The 25,596-nt window shown below is 41.3% G+C and overlaps 1 protein-coding gene across 1 annotated transcript; it reads left to right on the forward strand.

The window, feature by feature from the left end:
* The first annotated feature begins 101 nt into the window (after positions 1-101).
* On the forward strand, positions 102-24,513 carry LOC123767018 (serine-rich adhesin for platelets). Its single transcript, XM_069307327.1, has 5 exons — positions 102-197; positions 275-419; positions 932-4,450; positions 5,780-6,157; positions 10,526-24,513. The coding sequence occupies exons 1-5, from the start codon at positions 102-104 to the stop codon at positions 23,875-23,877; spliced, it is 17,490 nt and encodes a 5,829-aa protein (XP_069163428.1). The 3' UTR covers positions 23,878-24,513.
* The last annotated feature ends 1,083 nt before the right edge of the window (positions 24,514-25,596 follow it).

Here is a 25,596-nt window from a genome sequence, read left to right on the forward strand (position 1 = left end):
GCATAGAGGGAGGACAGTGTGAGGTGTGAGTCTTCATTAAGACGTGGCGACAGAGTGGATGGCTCTTGGAAGGCGTCGTCCAGGTGTTAAGCCATGTGGGAATGCTTGAGGACACGGTGTCCGTGTCTGGCAAGGTCGGAGAGGGCGTGCCAAGGTTATATGAAGATGGAGCAAGACGCAAGAGCTCGCTGCGTGAGGTTGTTATTCTCTTACTTTATGCGATAATCACAAATGTGTAAACATCACGTTTTGTCTCACGAGTTTGTTTTCGCAGAGGACTGTGGGCGTGGGCTGTGTCGGAGCGGGCGGGCGGTGTGTGGGCGGTGCTGGTGGGCGGGAGTGTGAGTGGGTGGAGGGCGGGAAGGGCCGCCCACTGGAGCAGTCTGACTGTGGACCCGGAGAGACGTGCTGCTTCTCTGGTAAGTCCAACACCATCTGACTCACATATTGTGCAATATACTCATATCAACAGGAGAGTTGTTTGCATGAGTAATAATAAATTATTTTAGCAGCAACAGCAGCGCCAGATGTAATAATATTTAAAATTCTACGTATTAAACACTTCATAAAACCAGGATTTACCATATATTGACCATTCCACGCTATCAGGGTTACAACACATTGAACACACCACATTATGTCATATTTTGAACACCACACGACCAGACTACGCTATATTTTGAACAACAAACAAGACTCCCTTGGTTATAATATATTTTGAAAACACCGCCCCACCAGATTACACCATATAATCCCATAATTACACCATACTGCCCGAAACGCTTTGCGTAATAGTGGCTTTAGGCATTGTATGTACTAGCTCTATCTATAAATCTATCAATTTTTGTAAAATCTCTTGTATGTATGTACCTTACCTGAATAAACATTTATTTATTTATTATATTTTTAACATTCCACACATCACCACCAGGGTCACCACTAGAATCACCACCGGGGTCAACAACACAACTGGAAGGCAGACGCAAGAGACGAGAGAGAGCGGAGGATTCTGAAGGTCTTCATCAACCTCGACGGAAGACGCTCGAGAGAGAACATGAACGGAAGTCACCAAGAAGAAAACAAATAAGTATCAGCAGGCACCGGAATAACACAAGACCCAGGGATAACAGCAGACCCGGAAATAACACCAGATCCGGGGATAACACAAGACCCGGGGATAACAGCAGACCCGGATATAAAGCCAGTAATCACAAAACAAAGAAACAGAGGAATAACAGCAGACCATCAGTGCTAGGAGAGCTCCACATTGACTCCCAAACTATCTCCGAGAACCGTAAACAAGGAGAAAAAAATGCAACAATCAGGCAAAAAGAAAGCAGACACAGGAAAGTCAACAATACAGAAGATAAGAAAATGAAGGAAAATGCCGTGAAAGAGAATAAAGGGAAGTACAAACATGAAAGACACTCAGACGGGAGTAAAAGGAAGAGTGAGGTAGACAAAAGCAAGAGAAAGAAAGAACGCGGAAATATAAGGACGGCAGGAGGCCAACGGGGCCTTGAACGCAACAAGAACAAAACTCTTAAAGCCGGAGAGACTAAAACGCCAAGAAAGATCAAGAAAATGAGTGAAAAGACGAGCCGAAAAATGAATCCAATAAACAACTACGAGAAAGAAAGAAATGTGAAAAATCTAAAAAAGGCTGAAGGAAAAACAAGTAAAATAGATAACAATTTGAAAAGTGTTGCAGCAGCACCAGGAAGAAAAGCCAAGACGACGAATTTAAAGAAGAACGCAAAACTTAAGAAACAACTAGAATCAAACGCCGTTGAGGCAACACACTCCAGGAGGAACTCAAAGAAAACAAAGGATAGCAACTCCACGGAGAAGACAGCTAGAAAAACAAAGAAAAGGCTACAAAAGAAAATGAAGCAAAAGATGTTAAGGAAAACGCAATCAAACAAAACAGAAAAAATGCGATCAAAGAAAACTAATAAAACTCTATCAAAAAAGCCTCAGAAAATGCAACCAAAGAAATCTAAGAAAATGCATCCAAAGAAATCTAAGAAAACGCAACCAAAGAAATCTAAGAAAATGCAAACAATGAAATCTAAGAAAACGCAACCAAAGAAATCAAAGAAAACGCAACCAAAGAAATCTAAGAAAATGCAAACAATGAAATCTAAGAAAACGCAACCAAAGAAATCAAAGAAAACGCAACCAATGAAATCTAAAAAAATGCAACCAAAGAAATCTAAGAAAATGCAACCAAAGAAATCTAATAAAACGCAACGAAAGAAATCTAAGAAAACGCAACCAAAGAAATCTAAGAAAATGCAACCAAAGAAATCAAAGAAAACGCAACCAAAGAAATCTAAGAAAACGCAACCAAAGAAATCTAAGAAAAAGCAACCAAAGAAATCAGAGAAAATGCAACCAAAGAAATCTAAGAAAATGCAAGCAAAGAAATCTAAGAAAACGCAACCAAAGAAATCTAAGAAAATGCAACCAAAGAAATCTAAGAAAATGCAACCAAAGAAATCTAAGAAAATGCAACCAAAGAAATCTAAAAAAACGCAACCAAAGAAATCTAAGAAAACGCAAGCAAAGAAATCTAAGAAAATGCAACCAAAGAAATCTAAGAAAACGCAACCAAAGAAATCTAAGAAAACGCAACCAAAGAAATCTAAGAAAACGCAACCAAAGAAATCTAAGAAAAATCAACCAAAGAAATCTAAGAAAATACAACCAAAGAAATCTAAGAAAACGCAACCAAAGAAATCTAAGAAAATGCAAGCAAAGAAATCTAAGAAAATGCAACTAAAGAAAATGCAACCAAAGAAATCTAAGAAAATGCAACCAAAGAAATCTAAGAAAACGCAACCAAAGAAATCTAAGGAAATGCAACCAAAGAAATCTAAGAAAATGCAACCAAAGAAATCTAAGAAAATGCAACCAAAGAAATCAAAGAAAATGCAACCAAAGAAATCTAAGAAAAAGCAACCAAAGAAATCTAAGAAAATGCAACCAAAGAAATCAAAGAAAATGCAACCAAAGAAATCAAAGAAAAAGCAACCAAAGAAATCTAAGAAACCTCAACCAAAGAAATCTAAGAAAATGCATCCAAAGAAATCTAAGAAAAAGCAACCAAAGAAATCTAAGAAAATGCAACCAAAGAAAAAGCAAACAAAGAAATCTAAGAAAACGCAACCAAAGAAATCTAAGAAAACTAAACCAAAGAAATCTAAGAAAATGCAACCAAAAAAATCAAAGAAAAAAGAACCAAAGAAATCTAAGAAAAAGCAACCAGAGAAATCTAAGAAAACGCAACCAAAGAAATCTAAGAAAATACAACCAAAGAAATCTAAGAAAATTCAACCAAAGAAATCAAAGAAAAAGCAACCAAAGAAATTTAAGAAAACGCAACCAAAGAAATCTAAGAAAACGCAACCAAAGAAATCTAAGAAAAAGCAACCAAAGAAATCTAAGAAAACGCAACCAAAGAAATCTAAGAAAAAACAACCAAAGAAATCTAAGAAAACGCAACCAAAGAAATCTAAGAAAAAGCAACCAAAGAAATCTAAGAAAACGCAACCAAAGAAATCTAAGAAAAAGCAACCAAAGAAATCTAAGAAAACGCAACCAAAGAAATCTAAGAAAAAGCATTCAAAGAAATCTAAGAAAACGCAACCAAAGAAATCTAAGAAAAAGCAACCAAAGAAATCTAAGAAAACGCAACCAAAGAAATCTAAGAAAATGCAACCAAAGAAATCTAAGAAAACGCAACCAAAGAAATCAAAGAAAACATTACCAACGAAGAAGAACAAGAAAAATCTATCAGAGAAAACAAAGGAAAGATTGACAAAGAAAGTAAATAAATTGCGACCAGGGAAAACGAAGAAAACGCTATCAAAGAACACGAAGAAAAATCTTACAAAGAAAGCAAAGAAAATACAGCCAAAGAAAATTAGGAAAATGCAACAGGAAAAATTGAAGAAAAAACGAACAAAGAAATTGAAGAAAACGCTACAAAATAAAACAAAACAAACACTAAGAAAGAAAACAGAATTTCAGGGGAAAGAAAAGAAAAGGAAAAATAAAACACGTAAGACTAAAACGAAAAATAAAAAGAACAAAAAGGCAAAGAATGTTGTCAAAAAGAAGAAAACCAACAAAGGAAAGAAAAGTAATAAGAACAAAAAAGGGCATTTGAACAAAACCAAATCCCAGTCCAAAATCTCGTCTAAGAAAGGCAGCAAATCTTCCAAGAAAAAGGAGAAGGCCAAACAACTGGCGCGCCAAGAGACGAAGACAGGAGAGAAGGAGAAGGAGACATCTTCGAGGCAAGATTCAGGGTCGAAGAGAAAGTGTAGGAGGAGCAAGAAGTGTTCAAGAGCCGGAGGAAGGTGTACCAATGGTCAGTGTTCCACTAAGGTCATCGCGGGACGCACCAAGTGTAAAGGGAATTCTTGCGTCTGCTGTCGTCTAGGTCAGTCCTCCACGGTCTTAATGTTCTCTATTTATTATTTGTTTAATTTTGTATTTCTGTACGGAAACGGAGTTGCATGTCTGAACAGTGTTTAAACTAAAGCAGTAGTTAAGAATATTTATAGTTTTAAACAAATTTAATCCTAAAGTGACTTTATCAGTTAACCAGCCACTGACAATATTTTCCGGGAAGGGGGAGAGAGGGTGTTGCCCGGCACTAAGTGAAGAATTAATGAGAAGATTACAGTTTAATCCGGTCTCATGACATTTTGAAAGGAGTAATAAGTTCTGAGGGAAATTGGTGTCCGTTCCTTGCCCCATACTTTGCCTGCTCCTTGTCCCTATGTTGGCGTTTTAGATTTAGCTACTCATAACGAAATGTCGATGTATCACGAGCTATAGTGAACCCGTAAATTGTTGTCCCCCATATACCTCCCAAGTGTTGTATAGTCATACTGGCTTAGTGCTCTTGCCTCATAATACCCTCACCCCTTCTGTACGAGGCTACGCAACACAGCCTCATCAACCTTGTAAACCCGTCTACCACAGATGGTGGCTCCTCACCACAACCTGGCCTCTCCATATTATATATATTGCATCTTGACGTCAACATGCCCAACGGACAAAATATAGTGTGTAGATAATCATCACAAACAACTGAGGTTTCTGTGAGTGGTGCCATCGGTTAGTTTAGGTTAACTTTGAGCAATTCAGTACATCCTTTTTGTGTGAGGACGGACTGGATGGTCAGTGGTACTGAACCAGTATAAAAGAGGTTTGGGTTTACCACAGGACGCCGACTACGCTAGTTTAAAGTAACAAAAAGAAATTTATAATTACACATTTACCATTCACGGATCACCTCACACTTACATGTCACCCTCCAAAAAGAGAGAGAATAGTTGGCAACTGATTTCCGATATTAATACTTATCATAGGCCAATTTCTTTTAAATTAAAGTAGTCAGGCATCTATACATTCTTCATTAAACGTGTGAGTCGTGGTTCTCCGCCTCGTGTTCCCGCCAAGTTTATTTATGAACATCTAAAGGTTATAGAGACGAATTATGTGAAATTCGTATTTAACAGAGATATTACCTTTAGCCGTACAGGTAGTCGAGTAGTGGTCTTGGGGCATACGGGCAGTGGTGTAGAGATAGAGAAGTGACCCTCAGACTTACAGGCAGTAGAGTAGTTGCAAGTGTAAACATAGTAAAGTGTCTGCTGGTGTATTATTTACTTACAGTTGTTTGACACATCTGCGAGTAAATATAAATTAATCAAGTGACATATGAGAGTACCTTCTGCTAATTACCTTGTGTACACCTCAGATTGCAAAGTCAAAAAGAGCTGCAAGAAGTACTCTGGTAAATGCAAGGAGAAGTGCTCCCGTCAGGAGCGCGAGATCACCAAAGGCTGTGGTGGACGAGGCTGCAGGTGCTGCGCCGCGGACTGTAAGATCAGACCGAAGTGTAAGAGGGCCGGGGGCTCCTGCAGCAGCACGAGGTGCTCCTCCAGCCAGCAGGAGGTGAAGGGCGGGTGTCAGGGCTACCAGTGCAGGTGTTGCAGCCCAAAGTGCACTATGAGGCCCTCCTGCAGGCGCGCAGGAGGCTGGTGCGTCACCAGCAGCAAGAAGTGCACCACCGGCCTGCTAAACAGTTCCGGCTGCAAGGGCAGCACCTGCTTCTGCTGCCTTCCAACGATCATTGGTGAGTGAGGGAGATGTGTGTGTGTGTGAGTGAGGGGAGGTGTGTGTTTGTGAGTAAGGGGAGGTGTGAGTGAGGGAGGTGTGTGTGTGTGAGGCAGGTGTGTGTGTGAGTGAGTGAGGGGTGTATGTGAGTGAGTGAGGGGTGTGTGTGAGTGAGGGGAGGTGTGTGTGTGAGTGAGGGGAGGTGTGTGTGTGTGAGTAAGGGGAGGTGTGAGTGAGGGAGGTGAGAGTGAGAGGAGGTGTAAGAGTGAGGGGTGTGTGTGAGTGAGGTGTGTGAGTGAAGGGAAGGGAAGAAATGAGTTTATGATAATATCAATAGAACATTGATGTATAACATTTAATTCAAATTCTTAAAAAAACATATATATATATATATATATATATATATATATATATATATATATATATATATATATATATATATATATATATATATATATGTCGTACCTAGTAGCCAGAACGCACTTTTCAGCCTACTATGCAAGGCCCGATTTGCCTAATAAGCCAAGTTTTCCTGAATTTATATATTTTCTCTAATTTTTTTCTTATGAAATGAAAAAGCTACCCATTTCATTATGTATGAGGTCAATTCTATTTTATTGGAGTTAAAATTAACGTAGATATATGACCGAACCTAACCAACCCTACCTAACCTAACCTAACCCATCTTTATAGGTTAGGTTAGGTTAGGTAGCCGAAAAAGTTAGGTTAGGTTAGGTAGTCGAAAAAACATTAATTCATGAAAACTCTTATTAGGCAAATCAAGCCTTGCATAGTAGGCTGAGAAGTGCGTTCTGGCTACTAAGTACGACATATATATATATATATATATATATATGTTTCATTGAATATGACCACATATTCTGTATTAATTATTTTCTGGTTTAGGGCTTCTATCCCTCTAACTATTTTCTTAGCATCAGGGCTTAATTGAAATAGGAGTTCTCCAAAACTCATTTTCGTACTTTTAAGATGAAGAAAAGAAGTGATTTACTATAGAGTGTATTACACTTATTTGTATAATTTGCACGACGTTTCGAACCTCCATGGTTCATTCTCAAGTGAACAGATCTTACAATACTAGTTGATTTTATACCCGCATTAGGTCAGGTGATAATACAATGAAGGTGAAAACATGGGGGGATACATAAGGGATAAACATAGGGGCTGCAGAAGGCTTATTGGCCCATACGAGGCATCTCCTATCTAAACACAAAGATTAATCCAGTGTAATTGGCCTGTTATGTTGGACATTGTCTTCTGTGTTGGCATCGATATGTTCTTGTCTTGTCCTTACTCTCATGGTGGGTAGAGTAAATAGTTCCGTGATTTGGGTGTTCATGGTAGGTCGCTCTATTCTTATGTGAATTGCCTCAAGAATTTGTAATCTTCTTGAATCTTGGGTTTTGTCTATTATGCAAGTATTCTTTTTCAACATTTCTCTTGTTAGAGTAATGTCATGGGCTTGTCTCATGTGATTCCTAGGGGCACCAGATTGAAGATGGCATGTCAAACGCCTCGTCAGCTTGGTCGACGTCATACCTATGTACTTACATTGAAGGTTACATCCTTCGTGGGGGCAAGTGTACATGTATACAACGCTTGACTGCTGTAGAGGGTTCTCCGTCGGCTTCGGGCTGTTTTTGATAAGGAGTTCGGAAGTCTTCTTGGTTTTGTAGAATATTATCAGGTTTATGTTTTGGTTTGGAGTAGTGCTTTTTACTCCTTTACGGATTATTTCTTTCATTATTCTTTCCTCTTTTATATGTTCACTGTGCATGGTTGATTTGTAATATAATTTTATTGGGGGTGTTGTGGTTTCTGTTCTAGGTTCTGAATTATACCAACGGTCCAAGTGTCTTCTTATAGCAGCGTTTATTTCCGCGTTGCTATATCCGTTGTTCACCAATACCTGAGTTACTCTTTCAAACTCTCTACTCACGTTGCTCCATTAAGAGCAGTGGGTAAGCGCTCGACGAATATAAGCATTGAGAACACTGGCTTTGTATCTTTGGGGGCACTTACTTCTACTGTTCAGGCATAATCCTATGTTGGTTGGCTTGGTATATACGTTGGTGCTTAAAGAGGTTCCTGTTTTTGTTATTAGTACATCCAAGAATGGCAGACTGTTATTTTCAATATTTTCATGTGTAAATCGGAGTACTGACTCTCTCTCTAGGTGTCTTTTTAGGTCAATTAGTTCATCTGAGTCTTTTACTATTACGAATATGTCATCTACATAACGGCAGTATACAGTTGGTTTTTGTCTGCTACTGAAGACCCTATCTTCGATGGTTCCCATATAAAAATTAGCAAATAAAACTCCTAAGGGGGAGCCCATTGCTACTCCGTCTATTTGTAAATACATGTCTCCTTGTGGACTGATGAAAGGGGCTTCCTTTGTACATGCTTCGAGAAGACTTTTCAAGTGTGGCTCAGGTATGTCTAATTTGGGGGTGCTCTCGTCTCTGTATACTCTGTCCAGTATCATTCCTATGGTTGTGTCGACTGGGACGTTGGTAAAAAGGGATTCAACGTCCAGGGAAGCGATGATTCCATCGGGCTGGGTAGATTTGATCAATTCAAGGAAATCTGCTGATGATTGTAGACTAAACTTACTTGGAGTGTATGGAGTTAGGAGTTCATTGAGTTTCTTTGCCAGGTGATAAGTTGGGGTTGGTATTTGGCTGATTAAAGGGCGTAGTGGGTTACCTGGTTTATGCGTCTTAACATTGCCGTAGGCATTTCCTAAGCCATAGTCGCCTTGAAGTTTATTGAAATGCACACTACCTTTCTTTGCGTTGATTGCTGTAATTGTTTTGTTTACTTTCCGCTTAAGGTCTTCTACGGGGTTCCTCGTGATTCGTTGAAATTTGGAGTCGTCACTTAGGATGTCGCTAATTTTGTTCATGTATTCATGGGTAGGAATCAATACATATGCTGCTGTTTTGTCGGCTTTTCTTATTGTTACGTCTTTCAGATTTTTTAGTTGTTTCGCTGCTTCTTTGAGTCGTGGGGTTAAGATTGTAGATGAATATGTTCCTCGTTTTTTCCCTGCTTCTGCAAGTAGTTCAGCTTGAAGTGTGTCAGTGGTGATGACTTTTTTGTTGTCTTCTAGCATATGGATATCGTCCAGAAGCATTTCGATTTCCAGGCGTTTTTGATGCATCTTTGGTTTAGATAAGAATTGACAATTTAGACCAAGATTTAAGAGGTCTCGTTGGTCCTGTGTAAGATCATAAGAAGTCAGGTTAAAGTAGCCATCTTTAGGACGAGGGATTTTTAGCTGTCCACCGTTTAGGGATGTTAACTTACGGAGTGTCTTTGTTTCTACAAGAGTTTTATGTTGTTGTTTCAGGTTAAATAGTTCACTGTTGATGGTTTGCTTGAGTTGGATAGGGATGTCGTACTGGGTCCATTTGTTTAACAGATGCTCCGCCTGCTCTATAAAGGTTTGGAGGGCTTCCTTCTTCTTGTTTAGTTGATGCCGAATGAGCTCTTGCCTATACCTATAGGTAAACTCTGTATTGCGGACTGCTGGGTCATGTGGGTTTATATTGGTGTTTACTGGCAGCAGGTTTTCTTTCAAACATGTTTCATTGAATATGACCGAATATTCTAAACCAGAAAATAATTAATGCAGAATATGCGGTCATATTCAATGAAACATGTTTGAAAGAAAACCTGCTGCCAGTATACACCAATATAAACCCACATGACCCAGCAGTCCGCAATACAGAGTTTACCTATAGGTATAGGCAAGAGCTCATTCGGCATCAACTAAACAAGAAGAAGGAAGCCCTCCAAACCTTTATAGAGCAGGCGGAGCATCTGTTAAACAAATGGACCCAGTACGACATCCCTATCCAACTCAAGCAAACCATCAACAGACCTACTATGCAAGGTCTGATTTGTCTAATAGGCCGAATGATTTTCTTTATTTTCAATAAATTCTTTCCAGTTAGTTTATTTGAATTAGCATTATTATAGTATATTAGGAAAATAAATTAGTGACTTAATTGTGTTAGATTAGGTTAGGTTAGGTAGGGTTTTTTAGGTTCGGTCATATATCTACGTTAGTTTGAACTCAAATTTTAAAAAAATTAACTCATACATAATTAAATGGATAGCTTTATCATTTCACGAGAAAAAATGTTGAAAAATATATAAATTCAGAAAAACTTGGCTTATTAGGCAAATCGGGCCATGCACATTAAGTCGAGTACGACGTTCTGGCTACTAGGAGCAACATATATATATATATATATATAAATATATATATATATATATATATATATATATATATATATATATATATATATATATATATATATATATATATATATATATATATTTATTTATTTTACAGCTACAACAACGGAAGCTCCACCAACATTCACAGCAACAGGAACGGCATCAACGTTCACATCAACAGGAACGGCATCAACATCCACAGCAACAGGAACGGCATCAACGTTCACAGCAACAGGAACGGCATCAACGTTCACAGCAACAGGAACGGCATCAACATTCACAGCAACAGGAACGGCATCAACGTCCACAGCAACAGGAACGGCATCAACATCCACAGCAACAGGAACGGCATCAACATCCACAGCAACAGGAACGGCATCAACAGCAACAGGAACGTCATCAACATCCACAGCAACAGGAACGTCATCAACATTCACAGCAACAGGAACGTCATCAACATCCACAGGAACAGGAACGGCATCAACATCCACAGCAATAGGAACGTCATCAACATCCACAGCAACGTCTTCAACATCCACAGCAACAGGAACGTCATCAACATCCACAGCAACAGGAACGTCATCAACATCCACAGCAACAGGAACGTCATCAACATCCACAGCAACAGGAACGTCATCAACATCCACAGCAACAGGAACGTCATCAACATCCACAGCAACAGGAACGTCATCAACATCCACAGCAACAGGAATGTCATCAACATCCACAGCAACATTAACGTCATCAACATCCACAGCAACAGGAACGGCATCAACATCCACAGCAACAGGAACGTCATCAACATCCACAGCAACGTCATCAACATCCACAGCAACAGGAACGTCATCAACATCCACAGCAACAGGAACGTTATCAACATCCACAGCAACAGGAACGTCATCAACATCCACAGCAACAGGAACGTCATCAACATCCACAGCAACAGGAACGTCATCAACATCCACAGCAACAGGAACGTCATCAACATCCACAGCAACATTAACGTCATCAACATCCACAGCAACAGGAACGGCATCAACATCCACAGCAACAGGAACGTCATCAACATCCACAGCAACAGGAACGTCATCAACATCCACAGCAACAGGAACGTCATCAACATCCACAGCAACAGGAACGTCATCAACATCCACAGCAACAGGAACGTCATCAACATCCACAGCAACGGGAACGTCATCAACATCCACAGCAACGGGAACGTCATCAACATCCACAGCAACAGGAACGTCATCAACATCTACAGCAACAGGAACGTCATCAACATCCACATCAACAGGAACGTCATCAACATCCACAACAACGGGAACGTCACTAAATACCACATCAACAGAAACAACATCTTCCATCACTACGACAACCACAAACCGTTCAATTTCCGAACTGTACGAATTATTAGACAATTTAACAATGTTAAATCGAAACCTAACCGATGCGATCAGCGCCATACAGGATGCGCAGAAAGCTCTGCAAGACCTCTTTGACCTCTTGGCCAAGATCCTGAATATCAACGTCTCCTCTACCACGACCCCACCCGGAGGTCAACGCCTGATAAACAGACGTGCAAGAGAAGAGCCGCTTCTCAGGAGACAAAAACGAGATGCCATCGCTGATATTTATGATCTTGTCAGTATTATGGAAAAAGTCGTCGCCGCTGTAGAGATCAGGAACACTATCGAGATAGAGACGTTTACTGTTGACTTACGAGCTCAGATAACTGTTGTTCAGACGCTGACAGTGAGCATCAGCAGCGGAACTGTGGCTGCAACACAGGAGCTCTTTGTGACAGTGGCCTGGGCGCTCAATATAACAATACAGGCCAAGGAGACAACTATTACTGAGAAAAACAAGGTAGAAGATGAGATAAAAAATGTAAAGGATGAAATAGCCGCGTTGGAAGGATCGACTACGTCTACAACTATTAAGATTACGACAACCTCAAATCCTTCAACAACAAAAACAACATTTACTTCTACAGTTACAACAGAAGGAACTTCAACAGGGACTCAACCAACATCCACAACAACAGGAACTACACCAACAGCCACACAAACAGGAACTACACCAGTCACAACAACAGGAACTACACCAACTGCAACAACAACAGGAACTACACCAAAAGCCACATCAACAGGAACTACAACAACAGGAACTACACCAACAGGAACAACACCAACAGCCACAACAACAGGAACTACACCAACAGCCACAACAACAGGCACTACATCAACAGCCACAACAACAGGAACTACACCAACAGCCACAACAACAGGAACTACAGCAACAACAACAGGAACTACACCAACAGCCACAACAACAGGAACTACACCAACAGCCACAACAACAGGAACTACACCAACAGCAACAACAACAGGAACTACACCAACAGCCACAACAACAGGAACTACACCAACAGAAACTACACCAACAGCCACAACAACAGGAACTACAGCAACAAGAACACGAACTACACCAACAGCCACAACAACAGGAACTACAACAGGAACTACACCAACAGCCACAACAACAGGAACAACACCAACAGCCACAACAATAGGAACAACACCAACAGCCACAACAACAGGAACTACACCAACAACCACAACAACAGGAACTACACCAACAGCCACAACAACAGGAACTACAACAACAAGAACTACACCAACAGCCACAACAACAGGAACTACACCAACAGCCACAACAACAGGAACAACACCAACAGCCACAACAACAGGAACTACACCAACAGCCACAACAACAGGGACAACACCAACAGCCACAACAACAGGGACAACACCAACTGCCACAACAACAGGAACTACACCAACAGAAACTACACCAACAGCCACAACAACAGGGACTACACTAACAGCCACAACAACAGGAACAACACCAACAGCCACAACAACAGGAACAACACCAACAGCCACAACAACAGGAACTACACCAACAGCCACAACAACAGGAACTACACCAACAGCCACACCAACAGGAACTACACCAACAGCCACAACAACAGGGACTACACCAACAGCCACACCAACAGGAACTACACCAACAGCCACACCAACAGGGACTACACCAACAGCCACAACAACAGGAACTACACCAACAGCCACAACAATAGGAATTACATCAGCAGCCACACCAACAGGAACTACAACAACAGGAACTACATCAACAGCCACAACAACAGGAACTACACCAACAGCCACAACAACAGGGACTACACCAACAACCACAACAACAGGAACTACACCAACAGCTACAACAACAGGAACTACACCAACAGTCACAACAACAGGAACTACACCTACAGCCACAACAACAGGAACAACACTAACAGCCACAACAACAGGAACTACACCAACAGCCACAACAACAGGAACTACACCAACAGCCACAACAACAGGAACTACACCAACAGCCACAACAACAGGAACAACACTAACAGCCACAACAACAGTAACAACACCAACAGGAACTACAACAACAGAAACTACACCAACAGCCACAACAACAGGAACTACAACAACAAAAACTACACCAACAGCCACAACAACAGGAACTACACCAACAGGAACTACACCAACAGCCACAACAACAGGAACAACACCAACAGCCACAACAACAGGAACTACTCCAACAGCCACAACAACAGGAACAACACCAACAGCCACAGCAACAGGAACTACACCAACAGCCACAACAACAGGAACTACACCAACAGCCACAACAACAGGAACTACACCAACAGCCACAACAACAGGAACTACACCATCAGCCACAACAACAGGAACAACACCAACAGCCACAACAATAGGAACTACACCATCAGCCACAACAACAGGAACTACACCAACAACCACAACAACAGGAACAACACCAACAGCCACAACAACAGGAACTACACCAACAACCACAACAACAGGGACTACATCAGCAGCCACAACAACAGGAACAACACCAACAACCACAACAACAGGAACAACACCAACAGCCACAACAACAGGAACTACACCAACAGCCACAACAACAGGAACTACACCAACAACCACAACAACAGGGACTACATCAGCAGCCACAACAACAGGAACTACACCAACAACCACAACAACAGGGACTACATCAGCAGCCACAACAACAGGAACTACACCAACAACCACAACAACAGGAACAACACCAACAGCCACAACAACAGGAACTACATCAACAGCCACAACAACAGGAACTACACCAACAGCCACAACAACAGGAACAACACCAACAGCAACTACAACAGGAACTACACCAACAGCCACAACAACAGGAACAACACCAACAGCAACTACAACAGGAACTACACCAACAGCCACAACAACAGGAACTACACCAACAGCCACAAAAACAGGAACTACAACAACACCAGTAAACACTCTAACAATTCTTTACGAAGAATTGAACAATTTGACGACCCTGAACGACACCCTGGAAGAAGCCCTCGCGGAAATACAGGAGGCGGAGGACGCCCTGAAGGAGCTGTACTCCCTCCTGGTCGAGGTTATGAGCACTACCGTCGCTGACGTCTCCTCTACCAGCACCACGATACCAGCCGGACGTCGGGGCCTGATAAACAGACCTGCAAGGAAGGAGTCGCTGCTCAGGAGACAAAAACGAGATGCCATCGCTGATATTCATGGTCTTGTCAGTATTATGCAACAAGTCGTCGTTGCTGTAGAGATCAGGAACACCATGGAAATAGGGAAGCTTACTATTGACTTAAGAGTTCAGGTAACTGTTGTTCAGATGCTGACAGTGGGCATCAGAAACGGAACTGTGGCTGCAACACAGGAGCTCTTTGTGGAAGTGTCCTTGGCGCTCGATATAACAATACAGGCAAAGGAGACAACTACTACTGAGAAAGGCAAGGTAGAAAATGATATAAACGATGTAAAGAATGAAATAGCCAAGTTGGAAGGATCGACTACGTCTACAACTATTAAGATTACGACAACCTCAAGCTCTTCATCAACAAAACCAACATTTACTTCTACAGTTACAACAAAAGGAACTTCAACAGGGACAGCAACAGGAACTACACCATCAATCACCACAACAACAGGAACTACACCAACAACCACCGTAACAACAGGAATTACACCAACAACCACTACAACAACAGAAACTACACCAACAACTACTGCAACAACAGAAACTACACCAACAACCACTACAACAACAGAAACTATACCAACAACCACTACAACAACAGAAACTACAACAACAGAAACTACACCAACAACCACTACAACAACAGAAACTATACCAACAACCACTACAACAACAGAAACTACTACAACAACAGAAACTATACCAACAACCACTACAACAACAGAAACTATACCAACAACCACTACAACAACAGAAACTACACCAACAACCACTACAACAGAAACTATACCAACAACTACTACAACAACAGAAACTGCAACAACAACCACTATAACAACAGAAACTACAAAAACAGAAACTACACCAACAACCACTATAACAACAGAAACTACAATAACAGAAACTACACCAACAACCACTACAACAACAGAAACTACACCAACAACCACCGCAACAACAGAAATTACACCAACAACCACTACAACAGAAACTATACCAACAACCACTACAACAACAGAAACTACTACAATAACAGAAACTACACCAACAACCACTACAACAACAGAAACTACACCAACAACCTCTACAACAACAGAAACTACTACAATAACAGAAACTACACCAACAACCACCACAACAACAGAAACTACACCAACAACCACTACAATAGAAACTACTCCAACAACCACTACAACAACAGAAACTACACCAACAACCACAACAACAACAGAAACTACACTAACAACCCCCACCACAACAGAAACTACACCAACAACCACAACAACAGAAACTACAACAACCCCCACCACAACAACAGAAACTACACCAAAAACCACAACAACAGAAACTACACAAACAACCACAACAACAGAAACTACAATAGCAGAAACTACACCAACAACAACCACTACAACAACAGAAACTACAACAACAACCACTACAACAGAAACTATACCAACAACTACAACAACAGAAACTACAACAACAACCACTACAATAAAAACTACACCAACAACCACTACAACAGAAACTGCAACAACAACCACTACAACAACAGAAACTACACCAACAACCACTACAACAACAGAAACTACACCAACCACCACTACAACAACAGAAACTACACCAACAACTACTACAACAACAGAAACTACACCAACACCCACTACAACAACAGAAACTACACCAACAAGCACTACAACAACAGAAACTACACCAACAACCACTACAGCAACAGAAACTACACCAACAACCACTACAACAACAGAAACTACACCAACAACCACTACCACAACAGAAACTACACCAACAACCAATACAGCAACAGAAACTACACCAACAACCACTACAACAACAGAAACTACACCAACAACCACTACAACAACAGAAACTACACCAATAACCACTACAACAACAGAAACTACACCAACAGCTACTACAACAACAGAAACTACACCAACAACCACCACCACAACAGAAACTACACCAACAACAACAGAAACTACAACAACTACCACAACAGAATCTACACCAACAACTACAACAACAGAAACTACACCAACAACTACAAGAACAACCACTACAACAACAGAAACTACACCAACAGCCACAACAACAGGAACTACACCAACAGCCACAACAACAGGAACAACACCAACAGCCACAACAACAGGAACTACACCAACAGCCACAACAACAGGAACTACACCAACAGCCACAACAACAGGAACTACACCAACAGCCACAACAACAGGAACAACACCCACAACAACAGAAACTACATCAACAGCCACAACAACAGGAACTACATCAACAGCCACAACAACAGGAACTACATCAACAGCCACAACAACAGGAACAACAACAACACCCACAACAACAGGAACTACATCAACAGCCACAACAACAGTAACTACACCAACAACGACAACAAATGTTAGAGCATTGTACGAAGAATTGAACAATTTGACGACCCTGAACGACACCCTGGAAGAAGCCCTCGCGGAAATACAGGAGGCGGAGGACGCCCTGAAGGAGCTGAACGCCCTCCTGGTCGAGGTTATGAGCACTACCGTCGCTGACGTCTCCTCTACCAGCACCACGACCCCAGCAGGACGTCGGCGCCTGATAAACAGACCTGCAAGGAAGGAGTCGCTGTTCAGGAGACAAAAACGAGATGCCATCGCTGATATTCGTGGTCTTGTCAGTATTATGCAACAAGTCATCGTTGCTGTAGAGATCAGGAACACAATGGAGATAGGGAAGCTTACTATTGACTTAAAAGTTCAGGTAACTGTTGTTCAGATGCTGACAGTGGGCATCAGAAACGGAACTGTGGCTGCAACACAGGGGCTCTTTGTGGAAGTGTCCTTGGCGCTCGATATAACAATACAGGCAAAGGAGACAACTACTACTGAGAAAGGCAAGGTAGAAAATGATATAAACGATGTAAAGAATGAAATAGCCAAGTTGGAAGGATCAACTACGTCTACAACTATTGAGATTACGACAACCTCAAGCTCTTCATCAACAAAAACAACATTTACTTCTACAGTTACAACAAAAGGAACTTCAACAGGGACAACAAAAGGAACTTCAACAGGGACAACAACAGGAACTACACCATCAATCACCACAACAACAGGAACTACACCAACAACCACTACAATAACAGAAACTACACCAACAACAACAGAAACTATACCAACAACCACTACAACAACAACCACTACAACAACAGGAGCTACACCAACAACCACTGCAACAACAGAAACTACAACAACCACTACAACAACAGAAACTATACCAACAACCACTACAACAACAGAAACTACACCAACAACCACTACAACAACAGAAACTACACCAACAACCACTACAACAGAAACTACACCAACAACCACTACAACAGAAACTACACCAACAACCACTACAACAACAGAAACTACACCAACAACCACCACAACAACAGAATCTACACCAACAACCACTACAACAACAGAAACTACACCAACAACCACTACAACAATAGAAACTACAACAGAAACTACAACAACCACTACAACAATAGAAACTACAACAACCACTACAACAACAGAAACTACACCAACAACCCCCACCACAACAGAAACTACACCAACAACCACTACAACAACAGAAACTACACCAACAACCACTACAACATCAGAAACTACACCAACAACCACTACAACAACAGAAACTACAACAACTACCACTACAACAGAAACTATACCAACAACTACAACAACAGAAACTGCAACAACAACCACTACAACAACAGAAACTACACCAACAACCATTACAACAACCGAAACTACACCAACAACCACTACCACAACAGAAACTACACCAACAACGACTACAACAACAGAAACTACACCAACAACCACTACAACAACAGAAACTACACCAACAACCACAACAACAGAAATTACACCAACAACCACTACAACAATAGATACTACTCCAACAATCACTACCACAACAGAAACTACACCAACAACCACTACAACAACAGAAACTATAACAACAACCATTACAACAACAGAAACTACACCAACAACTACTACAACAACAGAAACTACACCAACAACCACCACCACAACAGAAACTACACCAACAACTACAACAACAGAAACTACACCAACAACTACAACAACAGAAACTACACCAACAACTACAACAACAGAAACTACACCAACAACTACAACAACTACAACAACAGAAACTACACCAACAACTACAACAACAGAAACTACACCAACAACTACAACAACAGAAACTACACCAACAACTACAACAACTACCACAACAGAAACTACACCAACAACTACAACAACAGAAACTACAACAACAGAAACTACAAGAACAACCACTACAACAACAGAAACTACACCAACAGCCACAACAACAGGAACTACATCAACAGCCACAACAACAGTAACTACACCAACAACGACACCAAATATTGGAGCATTGTACGAAGAATTGAACAATTTGACGACCCTGAACGACACCCTGGAAGAAGCCCTCGCGGAAATACAGGAGGCGGAGGACGCCCTGAAGGAGCTGAACGCCCTCCTGGTCGAGGTTATGAGCACCACCGTCGTTGACGTCTCCTCAACCAGCACCACGACCCCAGCCGGACGTCGACGCCTGATAAAGAGACCTGCAAGGAAGGAGTCGCTGCTCAGGAGACAACGAGATGCCATCGCTGATATTCGTGGTCTTGTCAGTATTATGCAACAAGTCGTCGTTGCTGTAGAGATCAGGAACACCATCCAGATAGGGGCGCTTACTATTCAGTTACAAGCTCAGGTAACTGTTGTTCAGACGCTGACAGTGGACATCAGCAGCGGAACTGTGGCTGCACCACAGGAGCTCTTTGTGGAAGTGTCCTTGGCGCTCGATATAACAATACAGGCAAAGGAGACAACTACTACAGAGAAGGGCAAGGTAGAAGAGGAGATAGAAGTTGTAGAGGGTGAAATAGCCGTGTTAAAAGGATCTACCACGACTACCAGTGGTAAACCAACATCCTCTACCAGTGGTAAACCAACATCTTCTACCAGTGGTGAACCAACATCTTCTACCAGTGGTGAACCAACATTCTCTACCAGTGGTGAACCAACATCCTCTACCAGTGGTGAACTAACATCCTCTACCAGTGGTGAACTAACATCCTCTACCAGTGGTGAACCAACATCCTCTACCAGTGGTGAACTAACATCCTCTACCAGTGGTGAACCAACATCCTCTACCAGTGCTAAACCAACATCTTCTACCAGTGGTGAACTAACATCTTCTACCAGTGGTGAACCAACATCTACCAGTGGTGAACCAACATCTTCTACCAGTGGTGAACCAAAATCTTCTACCAGTGGTGAACCAACATCTTCTACCAGTGGTGAACCAACATCTTCTACCAGTGGTGAACCAACATCCTCTACCAGTGGTGAACCAACATCCTCTACCAGTGGTGAACCAACATCCTCTACCAGTGGTGAACCAACATCTTCCACTGATGGATCATCATCTTACACTGATGGATCATCATCTTCCACTGATGGATCATCGTCTTCCACTGATGGATCATCATCTTCCACTGATGGATCATCGTCTTCCACTGATGGATCAACATCTTCCACTGATGGATCATCATCTTCCACTGATGGATCATCGTCTTCCACTGATGGATCATCGTCTTCCACTGATGGATCATCGTCTTCCACTGACGGATCATCGTCTTCCACTGAAGGATCATCGTCTTCCACTGATGGATCATCATCTTCCACTGATGGATCATCGTCTTCCACTGAAGGATCATCGTCTTCCACTGAAGGATCATCGTCTTCTACTGAAGGATCATCGTCTTCCACTGATGGATCATCGTCTTCCACTGATGGATCATCATCTTCCACTGACGGATCATCATCTTCCACTGACGGATCATCATCTTCCACTGACGGATCATCATCTTCCACTGATGGATCATCGTCTTCCACTGATGGATCATCGTCTTCCACTGACGGATCATCGTCTTCCACTGATGGATCATCGTCTTCCACTGATGGATCATCATCTTTCACTGAAGGATCATCATCTTCCACTGATGGATCATCGTCTTCCACTGAAGGATCATCGTCTTCCACTGATGGATCATCGTCTTCCACTGATGGATCATCATCTTCCACTGATGGATCATCATCTTCCACTGATAGATCATCGTCTTCCACTGATAGATCATCGTCTTCCACTGAAGGATCATCATCTTCCACTGAAGGATCATCATCTTCCACCGATGGATCATCGTCTTCCACTGATGGATCATCGTCTTCCACTGATGGATCATCATCTTCCACTGATGGATCATCATCTTCCACTGATAGATCATCGTCTTCCACTGATAGATCATCGTCTTCCACTGAAGGATCATCATCTTCCACTGAAGGATCATCATCTTCCACCGATGGATCATCATCTTCCACCGATGGATCATCATCTTCCACCGATGGATCATCATCTTCCACTGATGGATCATCATCTTCCACTGAAGGATCATCTTCCACTGATGGATCATCGCCTTCCACTGATGGATCGTCGTCTTCCACTGATGGATCGTCGTCTTCCACTGAAGGATCATCGTCTTCCACTGAAGGATCATCGTCTTCCACTGACGGATCGTCGTCTTCCACTGATGGATCCTCGTCTTCCACTGAAGGATCATCATCTTCCACTGAAGGATCATCTTCCACGGATGGATCATCATCTTCCACCGATGGATCATCATCTTCCACCGATGGATCATCATCTTCCACTGAAGGATCGTCGTCTTCCACTGAAGGATCATCGTCTTCCACTGATGGATCATCGTCTTCCACCGATGGATCATCATCTTCCACTGATGGATCATCATCTTCCACTGATGGATCATCATCTTCCACTGAAGGATCGTCGTCTTCCACTGATGGATCAACATCTTCCACTGAAGGATCATCATCTTCCACTGATGGATCATCGTCTTCCACTGATGGATCATCATCTTCCACTGAAGGATCGTCGTCTTCCACTGAAGGATCATCGTCTTCCACTGATGGATCAACATCTTCCACTGAAGGATCATCATCTTCCACTGATGGATCATCATCTTCCACTGATGGATCATCATCTTCCACTGAAGGATCGTCGTCTTCCACTGATGGATCATCATCATCCACTGAAGGATCATCATCTTCCACTGATGGATCATCGTCTTCCACTGATGGATCATCATCTTCCACTGAAGGATCATCGTCTTCCACTGATGGATCATCGTCTTCCACTGAAGGATCGTCGTCTTCCACTGATGGATCGTCGTCTTCCACTGAAGGATCATCGTCTTCCACTGATGGATCATCGTCTTCCACTGATGGATCGTCGTCTTCCACTGATGGATCATCGTCTTCCACTGAAGGATCATCATCTTCCACCGATGGATCATCATCTTCCACTGAAGGATCGTCGTCTTCCACTGATGGATCATCATCTTCCACTGAAGGATCATCATCTTCCACTGATGGATCATCATCTTCCACTGATGGATCATCATCTTCCACCGATGGATCATCATCTTCCACTGATGGATCATCGTCTTCCACTGATGGATCATCATCTTCCACCGATGGATCATCATCTTCCACTGAAGGATCGTCGTCTTCCACTGATGGATCATCATCTTCCACTGAAGGATCATCATCTTCCACTGATGGATCATCATCTTCCACTGATGGATCATCATCTTCCACTGATGGATCATCGTCTTCCACTGATAGATCATCATCTTCCACCGAAGGATCATCGTCTTCCACTGATGGATCATCATCTTCCACCGATGGATCATCGTCTTCCACTGATGGATCATCTTCCACCGATGGATCATCGTCTTCCACTGATGGATCATCGTCTTCCACTGATGGATCATCGTCTTCCACTGATGGATCATCATCTTCCACTGATGGATCATCGTCTTCCACTGTTGGATCATCGTCTTCCACTGATGGATCATCATCTTCCACTGATGGATCATCATCTTCCACTGATGGATCATCATCTTCCACTGATGGATCATCATCTTCCACTGATGGATCATCATCTTCCACTGATGGATCATCATCTTCCACTGACGGATCATCATCTTCCACGGATGGATCATCATCTTCCACTGACGGATCATCATCTTCCACTGATGGATCATCATCTTCCACTGATGGATCATCATCTTCCACTGATGGATCATCATCTTCCACCGATGGATCATCATCTTCCACCGATGGATCATCATCTTCCACTGATGGATCATCGTCTTCCACCGATGGATCATCATCTTCCACTGATGGATCATCATCTTCCACCGATGGATCATCATCTTCCACGGATGGATCATCATCTTCCACTGATGGATCATCGTCTTCCACCGATGGATCATCGTCTTCCACTGATGGATCATCGTCTTCCACCGATGGATCATCATCTTCCACTGATGGATCATCATCTTCCACCGATGGATCATCATCTTCCACCGATGGATCATCATCTTCCACTGATGGATCATCATCTTCCACCGATGGATCATCATCTTCCACGGATGGATCATCATCTTCCACTGACGGATCATCATCTTCCACGGATGGATCATCATCTTCCACTGATGGATCATCATCTTCCACTGATGGATCATCATCTTCCACTGATGGATCATCATCTTCCACTGATGGATCATCATCTTCTAATACTGGATAAACATCTTCCACTAATGTATCAACATCTACATAAGAATCAACATAGTCCACTCATGAATCAACATCTTGAGTAAATCTGTCTATTATAATTCTATAAATTATAATAAATGTTCATGTTATTTATTAAGAACATTATAACCGTGAGGTTGTGAAGGTTAAGGTTGACTTCCTTCTTATTTTAGCTTTTGTGTTACAATGTTCATCTTCAGTGTTAACTTTATTATTGCTGCAATTATTCTTGTTTCGTATCAGTTGTAAACAAAGAGAAATGTGTTGGGTTTTTTTTTTTTTTTGTCTGTCGTGGGGTGTGCAGTAGTGAACTTGTTTGAATTGATTTTTTGTTTTAAATTAATTTATTTGTTACTCAGAATGAAACTGACTATATGTAAAATGGTAGATTTTTCTGAGCAGATAAATGAATAATAATTTCACAACAGCTTTTCTTCAATTTAAGTATTATTGTATATAATACAATATGTAGAGATCTCTTTGAAATGTTACACATTATTTCGAACAGCAGCAGATAATTAGATCAAATGAGGCTTTGGTTTTAATGAAGGTTTATCTAGTGCTCCATATGTATTTTCTTCCAGATAATTTTCATAAAATCTTAGCGCACATCCGTCTATACCGCGAGTCAAGCATGTTAAAAGAAGCTGTAAATGACGATTATTTTAGGTTGTCTAAAAACGTAGGCAAATCATTGCTTTCGTCATACGTGTTAAAAGTGTCAAATAATTAAAATTTGTTAGACTTAAATATATGAATGATTCACGCATAAACTGTATGAGCAATTCACAATTAGTTGATTATCCTTCATATATTGTTCTATTTGATGTTTATTAATTGTGTACATTAGTTTTCCAACAGTTGAAGTTTAGCTAATTGGTTGATAATTTCAGGTAAAGTTTTTTTTTGCTCCTTTTTTTATATATATTAGTGCGACAAAAACATTTACAATGTTATTGCATTGTTGTTTTTCCATTTGGCATTAAAATGTACAGTAATCGTTTATTGTAAAAAAAATCCTATCTAATGTTCTTTTGTGAAATTTGCTGAGCACAGCAATGTTTTGTTTCATTTGTCTTTGTTTTATTTAGCTCCAAAAGTGCCTCCTCGCCGCCTGTGTTTGCTGATGGGAGGAAATACAGCAGCACTGGTAAAGGGAAATGATTAAAGATTTTACCCTAAATACAGATATGAAAAATAAATTTAAAATCTTGCTTCATCGTTCACCTGATAACCATACAGCCCAACTGACTCAATTATGTTTATATTATTTTAAATTCGTTTGGATTTAGTTTTTTCAATTTTCAAAGCAATGTATTATTCATAATTATGTTTACCCTTCTGCCTCCTGTGACGGAACTGTGCCATTCCTCATTTGGCTAATAACTCTAGGAAAGTGATATCTGGGAGATGAGTTAATAAAACTCTTATTACTTTTATATATATCCCTCATCCTGTCCCCTTAAATCCACCATACTAAAATAAAACTAAAGGCTCGGAACATTATTTATTACTAAGTTCTCGGAGAACAGTGCAACGCCACATATAACTTAAGATTAAGTAACCTGAGAAAGTTCCTCATGATAAGGTCTAGTAACCTTTATCAATTATTGGAGATGTTTTAGGTACAAATATGAGATAATTGGAGACTTTACCAACCCCGTGACCCACCCCAAACGGGATTGAAATCTTATAAACAGTTGCCTCTCAA

This window comes from Procambarus clarkii, chromosome 60, assembly GCF_040958095.1.
Source record: "Procambarus clarkii isolate CNS0578487 chromosome 60, FALCON_Pclarkii_2.0, whole genome shotgun sequence".
Classification (NCBI taxonomy): Eukaryota; Metazoa; Arthropoda; class Malacostraca; order Decapoda; family Cambaridae; genus Procambarus; species Procambarus clarkii.